General features: G+C 35.2%; 2 protein-coding genes across 2 annotated transcripts; one reads left to right on the top strand and one right to left on the bottom strand.

Annotated features, from left to right (window-relative positions):
• Window positions 1-317: 317 nt before the first annotated feature.
• LOC120356040 (cationic amino acid transporter 4-like) lies at window positions 318-9,802 on the bottom strand (the record flags this gene model as incomplete). Its single annotated transcript, XM_039444823.1, has 3 exons — window positions 9,629-9,802; window positions 3,556-3,707; window positions 318-566 (listed from the first exon to the last, which is right to left on the bottom strand). Coding segments are annotated over exons 2-3 (394 nt in total), but the record flags the coding sequence as incomplete, so codon positions are not given.
• A 3,835-nt stretch (window positions 9,803-13,637) lies between these two features.
• LOC111063215 (zinc finger protein 26) lies at window positions 13,638-19,826 on the top strand (the record flags this gene model as incomplete). The annotated part of the gene is made up of 3 exons (XM_039444824.1): window positions 13,638-13,668; window positions 14,763-14,963; window positions 17,505-19,826. Coding segments are annotated over exons 1-3 (2,554 nt in total), but the record flags the coding sequence as incomplete, so codon positions are not given.
• Window positions 19,827-20,043: the final 217 nt, after the last annotated feature.

Here is a 20,043-nt window from a genome sequence, read left to right as displayed (position 1 = left end):
AAGGAGTAGAACGAGGAGAAGAAGGAGAAGGAGAAGAAGAGGAGAAGAAGGAGAAGGAGAAGAAGGGGGAGAAGGAAGAGAAGGAGGAGAAGAAGGAGAAGGAGAAGAAGGGGGAGAAGGAAGAGAAGGAGGAGTAGAAGGAGGAGTAGGAGGAGAAGGAGGAGAAGGAGGAGATGGTGGAGTAGGATGAAGAGGGGAAGGTGGATTAGAAGGAGAAGAAAGAGGAGAAGAAGGAGGAGGAGGAGGAGTGGGAGGAGTAGGAGGAGGAGGAGGAGGAGAAGGAGTTGAAATAGCAACAGCCTGAAATAACTACTCACCAATCATATGTTCCAATATAAGATTCCATCCAATGACAAAAGCCCAGAATTCGCCCACACTGACATATGTGTAGACATAAGCTGAGCCAGCTTTGGGGATGCGAGTGCCGAACTCAGCATAACACAGTGCTGCCAACATAGACGTCAGGCCGGCTATCAGGAACGAAATTATGATTCCTGGACCAGCCTGGTCTTTAGCTACTGTTCCCACCAGCACATAGATGCCGGCTCCTACCATGTGACCGATTCCTGGTGAAAACAAATAAATCCAATACATTAATAAATACATAATACATACTACATCATATTAGGCTGTGCAAAGGCTAAAAATAAACTTTTTATTGGTGATATTTTCAAAGTTTTTCGATTTGTATATCATCAAGATATCAAATGATGAAGTTTTCTCAGGAAAACATTTTTTTCCAATCATTACTTTTTGAGATATGAGCGCCTGAAGTTTAAATTTTTGGGACAGAACATTTCAATTTCGGTAAGAGATGAATCCATGAGATTCAAAGGATGAATTTTCCATGGTATTTTTGATTGAATAAAACAAAAAGTTCTTGAAATATAAAATCTTTGAGAAAGTTATTCAATTTACTAAAAATAACTCGACTAAAATTATTTTTGGTTAATTGATTAACATTCTCAAAAATTGATATTTCCAAAACATTTTTGTTTTATTCAATCAACAATAGGTACCTTAAAAAATGTATCCTCTGAATCCCGTGAATTTATCTCTTACCGAATTTAAAATGTTTTGCCCCAAAAATTTAAACTTTAGGCGCTCCTATCTCAAAAAGTAATGATCGGAAAAAAATGTATTCCTGAGAATGTTTTTTTTATTTTGATAGCTTAATGATATAGAAATCGTAAAACTTTGAAAAATATCACCAATAAATTTTTATTTTTAGCCTTTGCACAACCTTAATGGAGGTTGAGTTTTTCAACTCTGCAACAAGTGTCAACTCAGCGGCTCCACACACACCTCCGAAACAAATCCATAGTACATTCTGGTGACGTCAGCACAGGTAGGCTTCTACACCAATAAAAACACTAGCTGATATAGATCGGCTGAAATCAACAAATTTTTATTGGTGTAGGAGCCCTACCTGTGCTGACGTCACCAGAATGCACTATGGCTTTGTTTATGGAGGTATGTGCTCCACATCTTCAACATAGGAGATAAATATGCACACTTTTGCTATTTTCACCTCCTAAGCTTATAGTCCATACAAAATTACTATTTTGTATACTTGACTTGGTATGCGCACTTTTTCGTATACTTTTGTAGACTAGGTATGTATGTCTGTGAACACCATAACTCCATTCCCAATTAACCGATTGACTTGAAATTTTAAACTTAAGGTCATTATACCAAGAGGATCCTACAATATGAAATTCAATTTAAGATGGCGGATAATTACTAAAAAACCAGTTTTTCACAGTTTTCTCGAAAACGGCTCTAACGATTTTCTTCAAATTATATCATGGATAGCTATTTATAAGCCCTATCAACTGACATGAGTCTCATTTCTGGGAAAATTGCAGGAGCTCCGTAAAATTATTGAGAAAAATGGCGGATAATTACTAAAAAACCATGTTTTTCACGGTTTTCTCAAAAATGGCTCCAACGATTTTCTTAAAATTTATACCATGGATATTTATAAGCTATTCATAAGCCCTATCAACTGTCATGAGTCTCACTTCTGGGAAAATTGCAGGAGTTCCGTAATATTCTTAAGAAAAATTTCTAAAAAAAACATGTTTTCACGATTTTCACAAAAATGACTTGACCGATTTTTTTCAAATTCATATACCCTGTATAGTTATTTATCAGCTCTATCAACTGGCATGTGTCTCCTCCTGAGAAACTAATGGGGGGTCCATCCCATCCTTGAGAATTGACTTAGTAACCTCCTTCTCGTGCATGAGGTAGGTAGGTAGAGCAGTTTATGAAAAGAACACATAGTCGAGATATTATGTCATCTGTAGAACAGCTGTTTTGACGACTTTACAAAAAATCATCGAATTTCACAATTCACACAAAGGAAAAAGAACTCTAAAAACAATTGGTACACATATACAGTAGTCTGATCGTAGTTTCAAATATGTTGCCGCCAATCGTCATCATGTTATCCCCCTAAATTATTCTCGTTTGAGAATGAGGCTTACAGTTCAATGAGCAAGGAAAGTTGTGTGAGTGTACCACACCAGATTTTTAACAAGAGCAGAGAGTATGGTATTCAAATCTTTTCAATTAGGTTTTCAAAAGAGATATCATCTTATAATACTCAAGTTTCTTACTATTTACATTTAACATTTCCGATATACATAGAGCAGAACATGTAAATGTAATACAGCCTGTATTATATTTACATGTTCGCACTATGTATTTTTGAAAATCTTGTGACAGGTATTTTGATTCTCTAAGCATTATTTCCATCATCTCTTATATATATGCGCCCTGGGCAAATGCCAAGTCTGCCCATTTATAGCCCGGGGCCTGACTTGGAGGTACATGCATAGCAGAGAAAGGTAGGGATACAGCGGTGCGATATTGCCGTATAACACATTTGATACAGTATCATCTAAACTTGATACACACACCATAATTTAATACAGATCTTGCAAACTTTGAATGAATTCTACAAACCATGAGATATATTCTTTTGCTATCTCTTTTCTCTATTGTATCATCATAAATGATACAGTATTATCACACATTAAAAATTAGCAACACATTATGATACAGTATCATCTCAACTTGATACACAACACCATAATTGATACAAAACTTGCAAATCTTGAATGAATTCTACAAACCATGGAATATCTTTCTATGCTATCTTTTCTCTAAGGTATCACTATAAATGATACAGTATCACCACACATGATACAGTATCACAACACATATGATACAGTTTCATCTCAACTTGATACACAACACCATAATTTGATACAGATCTTGCAAACTTTGAATGAATTCTACAAACCATGACATATCTTCTTATACGGTACTATATTTTCGCTATGGTATCACCATAAATGATACAGTACCACCACACATGATACAGTATCACTGCAATATGATACAGTATCAACACAATATGATAGAATATCATGTTAACTTGATACACAACACTTATAATTTGATACAGAGCTTCCAAACTTTGAATAAATTCTGAAAACCATGAGATATCTTCTTATGCTATCTTTTCTTAAAGGATATACTTACCCAATAGTGTAATGTCGAAAGTGTTGAGACATCTTCTCAAGGGTGTGGCCATGACGTCATCTGATGACAGGGGCTTACATCTGTTCATCTTGTTACATATTCCTGAGAACACCTCGCTCAGGATCTTATCCCGTGATCCAGGCATTTTGCAACTGGAAAATCGAGTTAATCAATTAAATTATTGTACAAACCAGTTGAGAAAATAGAATGATAGAGGACGTCCTAGAGAAAGATGTTATATGATTATAGAGAGGATGAGGTTCGGAACAGGCAATATTGCTTTAACCGTGAAAGGAAGAAGAAGGAGATTAAATTAATAGTAATGATGAAAGATTTCATTAGAAACTAGCAGGTAACCCGTGCTCCGCAAGGGTCTATTTTAAAACTTGACGTAATGAAATCTTGAAGAATTGAAAATAGACCTTTAACCATCACCGGTAGATCATGAATCTATATGCAAAATGTCAAGTTAATCAGTTGAGTAGTTGAGACGTGATGATGCGTAAATAGTTATTTGTGCAACTAGTGCGCAAAGTGACAGTTTGCTGCACCGAAAGAAACGTTTACGGAATGGTTTCTTGAGTGCAGCAGAGGAACTTTGCGCACGTATTTCACATTAAGTTTTTCCTACAGTTACCATTGAATATGAAAAGTGGGTAATTATGGGTAAAATTGCCTGAAATGCATCAAATGTTTTTCTGTGTAATTTTATTATTGATAAAAACCTTAATTTATTGTCAAATTGAATAAAAATGTTGTCCTTGGTTATAATATCTACTTAATGCTGTGCTCGTTGCACCTCTGCTCACTATAGCAGTCCAGTCACTGTTACCAACTTCATTTTGATTTTGCTGCACTGTTGCTCCATATAACCTACTAAGTATTTTGCGTTGCCATGTTGCAAATCTGGAGTGCAGAAAAATTTTTCCCGCACTAGAGCGGAAAAGTGATTCTTTGCGTTCTGTAATCAGTGCAGTAATGGCCACTTTTCAACGTAACTGTAGGAAAACATAATTTTCCTATCCCGTACGTGAATGAGCCAGTTCTTTCTTTTATTTCCTCTCTTTCCTTACAGTCGTAAGGCCCATTGACGGCTTAAATGATATATTGAGGCGGTGGGACCTTCCCGCAAGGGACTCCCCACCAACAAAAGCCATACGATTTTTTTTCCTTTATTATTATAATATAAAATTCTACTTCTATATCATAGTAGTTTAGATTACAGTTAACCAACAGCTGGGATTTAGCTATGGCTATAGGCTTATCTCCCGGGAGCTGAACAAAAAAGCTTTCATCGAATTTTCTGTGCGAAGCTGATTTAAATGTGTCGATCAAATTTGGGGGGCTTTAGGGGTGCCAGGGGGTACATTTTTCTCCAGTGTGTTCTCCAACTGATTTTTGTGTGGATTCCCCGTGACAATCGGCCGTATTGGCTGTGAATTTTTCGTATTTTTTTTGTCTTTTGCAGCTTTAATATAATAAGATTTCAAATATCCAATGAAAGCTACATAAAAAGAGCTGAGGACTCCTGCTACAGCAAAAATTGAACGAGGAACAAAGTAGCAGAATGAAATTTGAAGAATGAGACTTTCATTATAATGGAACAAGTTACATGTACTGGGTTCGATTCTTGGTCCGGGCACAATTTTTGGACAGTTTCATTCTTCAAATTTCCTTCTGCTATTTAGCTCTTCGTTCAATATTTGCAGTAGCAAAAGTCCTTAGTTCTATTCATATAGCTTTCATTTGAATTTTAAGATATTGAAAGAAAGCGAGAGCAATTTTTCTGTCCGATTACTGCAATTGGGGGATATAGCTGAGAACTGGAAAATGTACCGTAAAAACGTGGTTTTGGGGTACTCTGTATTTATTAGCACAATATGAGATTTTGCATCGAAAATTGGTTCTGGACTTCTCTTATGTATCTAAACAATTACAAAATCAGAACTAAAATATAATATATTGCAAGCACTCTTATTCCTTTTTCATGTAGGTATAAAATGTCGACTGTACTATTTCTCTCCTCATAAAATATACAAAGTGTTCTGAAAAAGGTTCCCATACGTCAGCGCGTGATTCCTCACATCAAAAGAAGAAAAAAGTTCTGATTAACAGAGGTCCGAAAATGCTTGGTTACCAAGTTATACAGGATGAAAGATTTCGTCTGAATTTCTGTGCCTCTGCTGAAACGAAGCCCTACGGGTGTGTGTAGAAACCTTAACAAATTTTGTCTATTTTTCATGCGTTTTGTATGTAATAAAGGATTATTTTTCAAGGTTGCGTTTCTCTATTATAGACTTATTTTACATCTTTCTCTTCGAAATTACATCTTCTACAAGTACTGTGGATACATATTTTGTGTTTATTGTACATTTAACATAGTAAATCTCCTTCAAACCTTAAAGGAACTTGTTTTTCGGGACCAAGTTTCGCGTATTTCGTCACATATCTTGAAAATTACTGTAGCTACAGGTCTGGAAAGGGTTTTATTCAATTTTTTAGTTCATTTTACAAAAGTAAATCTTAATAACAGCCAACAAATACCGGTAGGGCTTCGTTTCAGCAGGGGCACAGAAGTTCAGACGAAATCTTCCACTCTGTATAACTTGATAACTAAGCATTTTCGGACCTATGTTAATTAGAACTTTTTTTTTCTTTTGATGTGAGCAATCACGCCCTGACGTATGGGCACCTTTTTTCAGAACAACCACTCTGGGTGTGGCAGCGAAACTCCCTTTGTTGAAGTAAACCCCATTCAGTCAGCTGATGTCGTAGTAGAGCGAATTTGGTCTCATTAGAGAGGCCAGACCATAATGTTCTCTTCCCGACATGATCAGTCACCATAATGCATAATGCATTGGAACAATGAGAAGCGTGAATTTGCCGTTGAGACTTATTTTTCGAGCGGATGTTCTGTGATCACAACCCAGCGTGCAATTTGAAATAATGAATGAAAAAGACTAATAAATTGTCAGAAAACCACAGATTTAGGCCTACTGATACTTAGAAAGACCGGTTTCGGTTATTACACCATTGTCAATCTATATAAAGCGAAATGGCACTCATTCACTGACTGACTGACTCACTCACTCATTCACTCGCAGAACTAAAAATCTACCGGACCAAAAATGTTCAAATTTGGTAGATATGTTCATTTGGCCCTTTGGAGGCGCACTAAGAAATCTTTTGGCAACATTTTAACTCTAAGGGTTGTTTTTAAGGGTTTGAAGTTCGTCTTTTTGCATGTATCTTCTTCTTATTCTCTTAATTATAATTGAAAAAGGTCCATACCATAATATGTTAATATAGAACTATAATCTAGAGAGAGTACCTCTTCGAAACAGTTGTTAACTGGTAACTAAATTAATAATTTTGTCAGGTTGGCATTTTAACAAACTAGAACTGTTAATGGTTCAAAGAATATGTATTGGAATGTGGAGTTGATTTATGAAAGCAAGTTGAACATACAAACACATCAACATACGGACAACGACTCTAGCCTCTAGTCAAAAGGAGGAACTTGCTACGCTCGTTTAATCATTTATTAGCATGTATACTAAAGACTTGATAAAATAGGAGATACAGTATAATATTAATATCGATGAACAATTTTTCTGCTATAGTGTGGTCCACGTTATAATGGCAGTGTTGTTTAGCAATGGTATTGCTATCCTTATCTATCACTCAACAAAGCGGATAGCGCTATCTCTTTCTCGATTTGCTCTGTTGCCAGATCGTCTTTTAACAATGTAGAATTAATAAATTAATCAACAAAATATTTCATCTTAATTATGAAAATTCATTATGGAATTATTGAAAAATATAATAGAGTATTTTAAAAGAGAATGAACAGTCAATATTACATCAATTAACCTGTATCAGCTACCGTCCATAGAAGGCATTGACAAGACAGAAGATCGGCAACGTTGTGCTTCCATATCTTTCTCCACTGCCATTATAACGTGGACCTCAATATAATAGCTTTCATTTATGAAGACTGCTATGTCGTACCTAAGTTTAATGTTCAATAACAGAAAATCTCTCAAAAATTGGGTTTATTCAAAGTATCTTCATCTGGACCCTAGAATCGATATATATTTTGTTATATTATTGAAAATTGAATTTCAGCGATGATATCCAAAACAAGAGTTCTTATCAATCATTTGGTATGAGAAAAATAGATTATAACGGAGTAATAGTCAAGAATACTGATAAATGGTATAGTATTATTTCTTACCATATGTTTCACAATAGCTTCACATCAATTTATTATCTATTTAAATGCTAAATGCTTTTATAACGAGTGGTTTTTCTATCATCTATATTAATAAAAGCGAAACTGACTGACTGACTCACTCACTCGCAGAACTAAAAATCTACCGGACCTAAAACGTTCAAATTTGGTAGGTATGTTCAGTTGGCCCTTTAGAGGCGCACTAAGAACGGATTTTGAATAATTTCCAAAGATACGCCAAAATCTGCGTTTTTCCAACGTATTTCTCAGCTTTTCTGCGTTTTCTCAGTACTTTGACTTTCTGAAGGAATGAAGCATGCTCAAATGAAAAATGCAGGCGAGCGAAGCGAGCCCGCTGATCTCATCTTCTGACAGGGGCGGAGCCCCCTGGATAAACTGATATGGCGAGTGAAGCGAGCCTGACGGCTAGTTTGTTATAATAAGAACACACTATAATAATAGTCAAGAATATTGATAAATGATATAGTATTATTCGTTACCATATGTTTCCCAATAGCTAATACAAGATACATATTTTATTTAATGCCAAATGCTATTATAAACGAGTGATTTTTCAATCATGTGGTACAAGAAAATATACACTATATCGGGTGATAGACAAGAATACTGATAAATTGTAAAGTATTATTTGTTATCATATGTTTCCCAATAACTAATACAGGATACATATTTTATTTAAATGCTAAATGCTATTATAAACAAGTGATTTTTCAATAATTTTTGTTATAAGAAAAATACATTATATCGGAGAAAATAGTCAAGAATACCGATAAATGGCATAGTATTTGTTACCATATGTTCCCAATAGCTAATACAGGATACATATTTTATTTAAAAGCTAAATGTTACTATAAACGAGTGATTTTTCAATCATTTGGTACAAAAAATACACTATATCGGATAATAGACAAGAATACTGATAAATGGTAAAGTATTATTTGTTACCATATGTTTCCCAATAGCTAATACAGGATACATATTTTATTTAAAAGCTAAATGTTACTATAAACGAGTGATTTTTCAATCATTGTTACAAGAAAAATACACTATAACGGAGAAATAGTCAAGAATACTGATAAATGGTATTGTATTATTGTTACCATATGTTTCCCAATAGCTAATAATGGATACATATTTTATTTAAATGCTAAATGCTATTATAAACGAGTGATTTTTCAATCATTTGGTACAAGAAAAATACACTATAACGGAGTAACAGTCAAGAATACTGATAAATGGTAAAGTATTATTGTTACCATATGTTTCCCATAGCTAATACAGGATACATAGTTTATTTAAAAGCTAAATGTTACTATAAACCAGTGGTTTTTCAATCATTTGTTATAAGAAAAATACACTATAACGGAGAAAATAGTCAAGAATACCGATAAATGGTAAAGTACAGTATTTGTTACCATATGTTTCCCAATAGCTAAGACAAAATACATATTTTATTTAAATACTAAATGCTATTATAAACGAGTGATTTTTCAATCATTTGGTACAAGAAAAATACACTATAACGGAGTAACAGTCAAGAATACTGATAAATGGTAAAGTATTATTTGTAACCATATGTTTCCCAATAGCTCATGCAAGATACATATTTTATTTAAATGCTAAATGCTATTTTAAACCAGTGGGGTTTCATCATTTGTTACAAGAAAGGTACACTATAACGGAGTAATAGTCGAGAATACTGAAAATATATAGTCTTATTTTTTGTCACCATATGCTTCCCAATAGCTTAACACAAGTTACAGTGATAGCCTATGGTGATATATTTACGAATAAAGTTATATATAGTTGCATACTCACCGGCTTCTATCAATGTGTTGCTATATCTGACTCTGGTGATAGAATCGTTGATGAAAATTCAGGTTGTCTGAGGTTTTTCCAAGGATTTTCCGAGGATTTCCCGGTGCTATTCTGTCGGAAAACAGTCTACCTCCACTTTGTTTGGAGGTGGTTATGACGTCAGAGTGAAAATCAATAGTCGCGGGCTTCTAGATTTCCTGGATGTTCTGGAGATAGGCCTACTGTTCCCGGAATATTATTGGAATTTGAAAAAAAGATTAAATCTTTTTCTTTTCTGTTCCTTTTACGTTCCTTCTTCTTTCTTCTTCACCTCCTGTTTACATCTTCTTCTTCTTCTTCTTCTTCTTCTTCTTTTCTTCTCCTCCTACTCTTTCTCCAGCTTTTCCAACACCTCCTCCTTATCTTTCTCCACCTTTCCGTCCTCCTCTACCACCTTCTCCATCACCTTCTCCTCCTCGACTACCTTCTCTTTCTCCTCCACACCCTTCTCCATCACCTCCTGCTCCTCCTCCACCACTTTCTCCTCCACCTCCTCCTCCTCCTTAACCTCATCCTCCTCCACCACAACCTCTTCCTTCATCTCCTCCTCCTCCACCCACCCTCAGCATACTCCTACTCCTCACCTCATCTTATTCTTTCTCCTCCTCCCCCTCCTCCTCCTCTCCTCCTCCTCCTCCTTCTCCCCCCTCCTCATCCTCATCATCCTCCTCCTTGAAGTTGAAGTTTAACAGACTATTGAGCAATTGAGCCATCGATTTTTAAAGGTAGGCGCACACAGATCGTCATCGGACGGACGGCAAGCATCGGACGGATCGGAAGATTATATTTGATGCATTGTTTTCAATTGGAGTGCGCATACCTATACGGATGCGGATAGGTATGCGCACTCCAATTGAAAACAATGCGTTAAATCAGAGACAAGAAATATAGTTTGAATGCTTATCCTTATGCTTATCCTTCATCTATGATTAAATTTAATAATCTGATCCGTCCGATGCGTGCCGTCCGTCCGATGACGATATGTGTGCATCTACCTTTATTGAAGTGTTTCAATTAATGAGTTCACTAGAGGAGGAGAAACTTTTGATTTCTTCCAATCCAGATTAGGCTCTCAAATTATTTCATGCAAAGATGTGTGTGATTAAGTAATTCATCCATGACTAGCACTTGCTGGATAGATTGCGTCATGAAAAATAGAACTTAGAACTTGATAATTATCAGCTGTGCTAATAGTGAAGTTGTGTTTCTTTTCTGGCTCAAAATTTTGCAAAATTACTCAGAAAATTTCCAATTTATAGAGATTTGAGTAAAATATTTTTGTTTTTAATTAGTTTTTAATATCAAAATTCAAAATTTTTAGTTTAGTCATTAGTTTGAATTGGAAATTGGACTTTTTGAGGTGAAAGTGAAATCTTAACCTTATTCTTTTTTTAACATTCATTTGTAAAAATTTGGGAGAAGACAGTTTTGGACTATGCCTGTTGTCTTCTCCCAATCATATTATATATGTATTATAATTATGATTTGTAATTGTCAATAAAATGAATAAATGAATAAATGAATAAATGAATAAATGAATAAATGAATAAATGAATAAATGAATAAATGAATAAATGAATAAATGAATAAATGAATAAATGAATAAATGAATAAATGAATAAATGAATAAATGAATAAATGAATAAATGAATAAATGAATAAATGAATATGAATAAATGAATAAATGAATAAATGAATAAATGAATAAATGAATAAATGAATAAATGAATAAATGAATAAATGAATAAATGAATAAATGAATAAATGAAAAATGAATAAATGAATAAATGAATAAATGAATAAATGAATAAATGAATAAATGAATAAATGAATAAATGAATAAATGAATAAATGAATAAATGAATAAATGAATAAATGAATAAATGAATAAATGAATAAATGAAAAATGAATAAATGAATAAATGACTAAATGAATAAATGAATAAATGAATAAATGAATAAATGAATAAATGAATAAATGAATAAATGAATAAATGAATAAATGAATAAATGAATAAATGAATAAATGAATAATGAATAAATGAATAACTGGACTGAGATCAAGATGGGAGGCCAGTAATAGATCTCAGAAAACATTGGATTGACTCTTCATCCAGGGAGTAGAGAGCCAGACTCACAAGCTTCTCACGAAGTGCCTTCTTGAAGACTTTTTCCTCCTGTTCACGGAAATACCCCGGCATCCTGTTGTAAATCTCAAGTGCACGGACAGGGAAGCCATTATGAGATCGAGTCAGTCTGGTCTAAGGCAAATTGATGTCATTCCTCCTCCTTGTGTTGTGACTATGTACATGTCCTCTCTGCTGAAAGGTATGATGTCATTTGAGATGGGTGTCTGACTGTCTGGCTTGGAAGTGTTTCGGCCGCATTGCAGGATGACTGTTAACTGCCAAAATGGCACCCCTGGGCGAACAGTACTCGACCAGCCGATGAGATGAGGTGATGATCCGGAGGACCTTCTTTTGCAGAAGCAAGATCCTCCTACAGCCTGCTGCATGGCCCCAAAGCACTATGCCATGATTGATATGGCTGTGGAAGAGGCCATGGTATGCCGTAACCAGGTACTCCCAAAGACCTTAAAGAGATATGCATCTTTAAGAGATAATATGCATCTTTAAAGTCTTTGGGTACTCCAAAGAAACATGACCCCTCAGCTTATGCAACAAATAAGAGACTCTTGACAGTCTATTGCAGATCATGTCAAAGTGGCATCCATCATGAGTAGTTGTAGATTGTAGTTGGAAATTTAGATTGCGAGTTGCGACTGAATTTGATTTAGCTATGAAATCGATATTCAACTAGAAATACCATAAGAAGATAGTTCTAGTTAATTCACTTCTTGTGAATTCTTTTAAACAGTTTTGTCCTGGGTTAATCTACAGTTACTATATTGACCATAGCTACTAGGTAGCCTACTCTTTTAATATAGTAACTGACAATAGTATAATTTGTCTGAAGTATAATCAAACGACGTTTCTGTTCTGAAAATTGATCCTCATCAAAAATCAATAATTTCAGAAATTCAAATATGCGCGGGCTCTTCTACAAGTCAACAGCTGTTCTAGTAGTAACGACAACAATATCAGTATGGCACTGAATTCCGTAGGAGTTGAAAAATTAAAAATGGAGCTGATTGTCAAGAAGTGAAGACGGCAGTATTTATTATTTTGTTCAAATAATTATATATTTCAACCACTTTACATTCATATAATGAATTATTTGTAGTAATAATCATTTGAATAACTCGTCTCACATCAGATATTTTAAATAGTGTGTTTAAACGTTGAAAGACGTCAAACTGATAGGTCTACAATACAGGTAGGTTATCTTTTACAATAAGTTATATTAGGCTATTTGAATCAAATAATAAAATCAAATTTTGAAATTAATTCATCAGATTTATATTATCAGTATCATAGAAGTAGTGGGCTAATATCAATGCTAGTTAAAATACGTTGAATTTTCCGATGACGTATTAAATTTTTTAATCTAATAAATGAAAACATTTTTTTTGAACAATGATAACACACTTTTTTATGATAATTCGTGTTTAATATAATAAAAATATTTCTTTTATTGGCTTGAAGGCATATCTACTTGATCTTCAAATATACACTTCAAGTTAATTTGTTTTAAGTAAAGACTTTGAGGACGTTAAAACGTTTTTTAGTTTGACATTTCAAAACATTCTGATTATCACCTCTGTAACTGAGTAAAATATCATTCAAATCCTGTGGGAGTTGCTGTTCGTCTATCGGGTGCCTCCCCAGGTGGCGGATGGGGAAATATATGTGGTTTATAAATTTTATTTTCTAAAATCTAGAGACGACTAAGAATTTAAGTATGGAAAATGTTCATCTGTGGGGTTCATTCGGTTTATTACCATATTACCAATTATAATTCGTGATTTGTTTGTTTCAGGTTATAAAGATTGTTACATATATCAAGAGGCATGGATGATACTGATGGAGAGGCAATTCAAGGTAAGAACCAATATTTTTTAAATATTCAATTTTTTAATATAGAAGGCTCAAAAGATTGTATAGGTACGTTGAATGAATATTATTCATAAATGGATAAATGCCTGTTTGTTCATTACAAATTATTGCTTTTGTTCAATTTACCTTATAAACAAACAAATTAATATAGAATAAATATTTAAATTAATAGAGGATAGTTAGCTAACCTTCAAAAATAGTCAACTCTACACCTAAATTATGAATATTCATTATAATGTATGGCTGCACTTTAGTATATATGGGCCGCGGAATCTAGCATTGGGACCTACATAGATCGATAGAGGAGGTCAAGACGAGATCAACCATGTATAACATTGTTGTCGATTTCCAAGGATTAGCTGAAAAACATGGCGGAAATTTCAAAATGTTTATATCAATTTTTATTTTTTTTAATTTTTCTATGGCTACAATAGGTTTAAGTGCCCCCTAATGTTTGTTCAGGTCAGGTGATATGTGATTGAATACAGGTGATATAAATAGAAATGCCCCCTTATGTATAACCTCATTATATTAATGTATGTGATATAAGTTTTTTTTGACACTTCCTATCTGGAGACCCCAGTCTTTGGAGACGACTTCAAGTAGGCTTAACCTATTCAAGGATTTATCATTGAACAATTAATTTTCATGCCAATTAGGTGATAGGTGATTAAATACAGGTGATATAAATAGAAATGCCCCCTAATGTATGTGATATAAGTTTTTTTTTGACATTTCCTATCTGGAGACCCCAGTCTTTGGCAACGACTTCAAATAACCTATTCAAGCATTTATCATTGAACAATTAATTTTCATGCCAATTAAATATAATTGATTATTTTAAACAGGAATGAACAGTTGATATTACATCAGATATACCGACCGATATCAGCTATCCTCTATAGAAGGCAGGGGCAAGGCAAAGAATCGGCAACGCTGTCTATTCACCTATCGTTCTTCACTGTCATTATAACGTGGACCTCACTATAGGTCTACTGTGTTATTCCTGTTAATTTGTTATTAAGTTATGCACATTTTTTCAGTTAATCTTTTATTAATTCTCTATTTTCTGTTAGCAGGGGAGCTCATTGGTATCGAGTTGATCACTTGTGCAGGGTGCTCTAAGATGGTGGACGCATCAAAATACTTCAAAGCTGACTCGCAACAAACTGCCTCACAACAAATTGCCTCACAACAAAATGCCTCGCAACGTTTTTGCTCTGAGGCATGCGCTGCGCAACAAAAGGAGCCCACAAAAGCTGATGACACTGGACAATTATGTAAGTGTAGTTTATGTTTTTGAAGAACGGATTCAAAGATCCAAAGGTTCAAAGATCCAAAGGTTCAAAGATCCAAAGGTTCAAAGAACCTCACATAAGAGTTTCAAAGAACCTTAACAAGATAAAAATATGCTAAAAAGAAATATAAGTAAGCAAAAAAGTATTAATAAAATTTTGAGGAAAAAAATTACATTTAAAAGGAAAAACTTCGTTACGTCAACCGAAGCTTATTGTGTGTCAGAAGTGTAGTTAATTGGAGCTTTTCATAGCCTACAAACGATTTGGCAAGGGTACGGAGTTGGAAAAGGATGGGGAAATATGCTTTGTCTAATGACAGACAAGGATAGCAACAACAATGTTAATAAGGTGCTGGATTTATAACGTGAATCTATCTAAAAACGTTGGAGGCCGTCAGTGGTTTGACTTTATTTCTAATTTTTTAGCCAAATATTTTCAAATTACAGTACAAATAGGTTTTATTGTATTCATTCACATGTATATGGTCTCAACTGGCATCAGAATTTATCCTATAAATAAACACTAAGGATTCAGTGGATATCAGAAGTTCTGCATGGTTTATTCACACTGTACGATGGTGCTTGATATTCAAGTTGATCTTGTTTTCGTAAACTTAGTTCAATAACAAGATAAAAATATGCTAAAAAGAAATATAAGTAAGCAAAAAAGTATTAATAAAATTTTGAGGAAAAAATCACATTTAAAAGGAAAAACTTCGTTACATCTGGAATCATGCAAAGCAAAAAACGTTTCAACTGCGCCACTCATAAAGTAGCGCAGCTGTAACAGAAAAACTAGCTTCTCAATTTTTATAGGCTACTGTAAATAAGTGATTGCAATAATTTATATTGTTTTTACGAAAAGCCTAATAATATTGAGAAAAATACATTGAATTTGTTGTCAATACGATTATATATAGTGGGTAGTATAGATGTATTGATAACATCAATTTATTTTCTTTTCATTATAAAGAAATACCACAATATTTCCCATACAAATCATATTCTATTTCCTGACTGGTTGGATGCAGATGAAGAACCAGTTTACTATAAATGAAGATGGTGTTGCGTCCTAAACTATTTTCTCTGTTTTTTAATAAGTGTTTGTGACAATATCAAGTTCTGTTAAATGAATCTAATAAATTAATTGATCAATGATTATTTATTAAAATAATTAAAACGTTCAATGATTGTGAATGTCCTTTCAATTCATACAGGCCCGGTTGTACAAAAGCCTGTTGAATTTTAATCACAATTAAATCACACCAGAACCAGAGAAGGTTTTTTTTTTAAAAAAAAAAAGGTTTCTCTGATTGGTTATTAATCAGGATTAAACGTTAACAGACTTTCGTGCAACTGGGTGACAGTATGAATAAAATACTAGTTTGTTATAATGGCAGTGGAGAAAGGTAGGAGAACAACGTTGCCAATCCTCCATCTTGTCAATGCCTTCTATAAATAGACAGTAGCTGATACAGGTCTATTGATGTAATAGTAACTGTTCATTCTCGTTTATAATAATCATTTATATTTTATTAGGCAAGAAATTATATTTTTCAATAATTACCTAATGAATTTACATAGTTTAACTAATTATCAAGTCTACATTGATAAAAGACGATCTGGCAACAGAGCAAAGCGAGAAAGAAATTGTGCTATCCGCTTTGTTGAATGATAGACAAGGATATCAATACCATTGCTAATCAAACACTGCCATTATAACGTGGACCTCACTATAGTTACAAAACATTCGCACCTTGGAGGAAGACTGTTCCACTCGAAAATTGTCAATTTTGAGCTAAGGGTCTATTCAAGTTGGTTTCTATGCACTTTATTCGGTGGGAGACAGTTCCAAGTCAAAACTCGTTCCAATTATTCTATATATCACGGAATTTCCAGTATTCCTATTTTGAAAACCGATGCAATCATTTACAGGAAGAGTGTGTCATTTCGATTAGAACAGTCTTCCATCCCAATTCAGCCATATTATGAATAAAAACATAAATACAGGCCACTTTTAAGAAGTAATAAGTAAACTAAAACAGTTGGAATCAGAGAAATTGATTGATTGAGTACTTTATTTATGTAGATTACAATATTTACTGGCTTATACACTTATATACAATAGCTTACAATACATCAAAATTATAGATGAATTTACAAAATATAAATTAAGAAAATAATTTTTGAGCTGTATATGCTATGAAAAAAAGCTATTTGTAATAACTATAGATAATATTGTTAAGCATCTACATAAATTGGTGGAGCTTTGGACATATCAATGTCCATTCTTTGGAAAGAATATTCAAAGTATCCTTCCACTAACTCTCTACCATTGAGTAGAGAAATTCTCTAAGTGAGAAATTGAGTGATTCTAAGAGTAGAAAATCAATCTTGAATACCTATGAAAACTTTAAAACTGTTCTCCTGAATAAACGACTTTTTTGAGTTGGAACAGCCTTCCTCCCGAGGTGGGATGTGTAATGTAAATTCATGATAAAATCATAATTTCTTTTTTTTACAGGTATGGATGTAGATGAAGAAACCAGCACCTCATCTTCAGAAAGTGAAGAGGAAGAAGAATTCGAAGTTGAAATTGATCCGAGCATCATAATATGTAACAATGATGATCAACAAGATGACAAAGAAGGAAAAGGAGAAGAAGAAGGGACCAATGATGACCAAACTCCCAAACCACCATCACTAGATGGTTTATTGCTTAGGTGCTCCTTCTGTAAATACTCAACTGAGGATCAAGTCAAGTTTCAAGTCCACATCAAGGAACACATGAACAAAACTTACAAGTACACAAGGAAAACTTTCCCTCAGCAGTTACACAGGTGCAAAGAGTGTGACTTCACCACCTACCGCCTTGTAGATCTCCAGAAACATCGGCGTAGTCATCTGGGACTTCAACTCTACCACTGCAACTTCTGTGACTACAACTTCACCTCACAGTCATCCCTGGACCTACATGTCAGGACACATACCGGTGAACGTCCTTTCAGTTGTCATCTGTGTGAATACAAGAGCTCCCGCAAAAGTCACCTCAAGGGCCATCTGAAGAACCATGAAGGTGTCAAAGGTTACTGGTGTCAGTTCTGTGATTTCCGGACATCTAGGAAGAATCACCTGAGAAACCATCTCAGGATACACACCTTGGGCACTACAACGTTGACCTGCAAGATTTGTGGGTTTACAGCTAGAGAGGCGAGTGATTTGGAGGAACATCATCAGGTGCATACAGAGGGGAAGAAGCTGTGCCTCAGGTGTGAGTTTTGTGATTTCCGGACCTCTCGGAAGAATCACTTGAAAAACCATCTCAGGGTACATACCTTAGGCACTACAACACTGACCTGCAAGATTTGTGGGTTTGAGGCTAGTGCAGCAAGTGATCTGGAGGAACATCATCAGGTTCATACAGAGTGGAAGAAATTGTGTTTCAGGTGTGAGTTTTGTGAGGGTTATGTGTGTGCTGAAGCAAAGGATCTGGAGGATCATCAAAGACTGCTGCATGCTGGGGAGGAAGTTTTGTCATGTGACCTGTGTGACTACACCTGTGTGCAGAAGAGTTTGTTGGAGGTACATGTGAGGACACATTTGGGGTCGGATGAGAAATGTGTGGAGCTGGGACCAAATTCAGGAACAACAACTTCAGGAACAGGTTCTAAGTTAGTTTCATCTTCAGGAACAGATCTCACCCAACAGAAATCAGGTTATCTTCAGGGAAAATCTTCAGAACCAGCATCAAATGCAGGACCCTGTGGAGAGTCTGAGTTGATTTTAGGAATAGAAGGAGGGGTCGACTCAGATTTGGCCAGAAATCTTGAGGAATCTGGTGGTGATCTAGATGTGGGAACGTTTTTGGAAACAGATTTGCATGTGGGAACATCTGGAGGATCAAACTGTGATGTGGCAGACTCTGAAACATCTATGGAGACAGATTTTGGTGTGGCAACTTCTGGAGCAACCGATTTTAAAGCGGAAACTTCGGGAGCAACCGATTTGAGTGTGGCAACTTCTGGAGCAACCGATTTGAGTGTGGCAACTTCTGGAGCAACCGATTTGAGTGTGGCAACTTCCGGAGCAACTGATTTGAGTGTGGCAACTTCTGGAGCTACAGATTTTGGTGTGGAAACCACTGGAACAAATGTTGAGGGAAGTTCAGGTGTTGATGAAATACCTTCGGAACTGAATGGAGGAACACATTATTTGAAATCTCTTGGTGAAACAGATGTGGAAACTGACAGTTTCAGGTGTGACTTTTGTAACTTTTCCTGTGAAGACAAAACAGACCTTCAGATACATCTGTCTATCCACACCAGTAAACAACCATTAAAATGTGAACATTGTGATTACTCCACATTCAAGAAAGCCCACTTGCAGGGCCATCTGTTGACACATACAGGGGAAAAACCTCATAGCTGCAGTTTCTGCAACTACAAGTGTGCACTGTCATCTACACTGAAACGACATCTCAGAACGCACACAATGGAGAAACCTTTCATCTGCGAGTACTGTGACTATAGAAGTACAAGGTTTGACCAGGTGCGGACGCACATGAGGACGCACACAGGGGAAAAACCTTTCAAGTGCGAGCTCTGCAAGTTCAGGTGTGGGGACCGGTCTGCGTTGAGGAGTCACCTGTTGACACACCAGGATGAGAAGAGGTACAGCTGTGAGTTCTGTGAGTACAAGACCCTGCAGAAACCTCATCTCACCACTCACATGAGGACACACACAGGGGAGAAACCCTATGGATGTGAGTTATGTGATTTGAGGTTTACGACATCGTCTTCCCTGAATCGACATGTGAAGACTCATAACAATGTGCGACCTTTCACCTGTGAGTTTTGTGGACATAAGAGTGCACGTCAGGATCAGTTTGAGGCTCACAAGAGGAAACACACAGGGGAAAAACCTTGGAGTTGTGAGTATTGTGATTACAAATGTTCTGATGCTAGAGGACTAAAGGTGCATGTGAAACGACACACCAATGAAACCCCGTTGTCTTGCGAGTTTTGTGATTATAAAACCTATGAACGAAACCATTTGAGGGTACA

Source organism: Nilaparvata lugens, unplaced genomic scaffold, assembly GCF_014356525.2.
Source record: "Nilaparvata lugens isolate BPH unplaced genomic scaffold, ASM1435652v1 scaffold5601, whole genome shotgun sequence".
NCBI lineage: Eukaryota > Metazoa > Arthropoda > Insecta > Hemiptera > Delphacidae > Nilaparvata > Nilaparvata lugens.
This window is presented reverse-complemented; position numbering and strand designations above follow the sequence as displayed.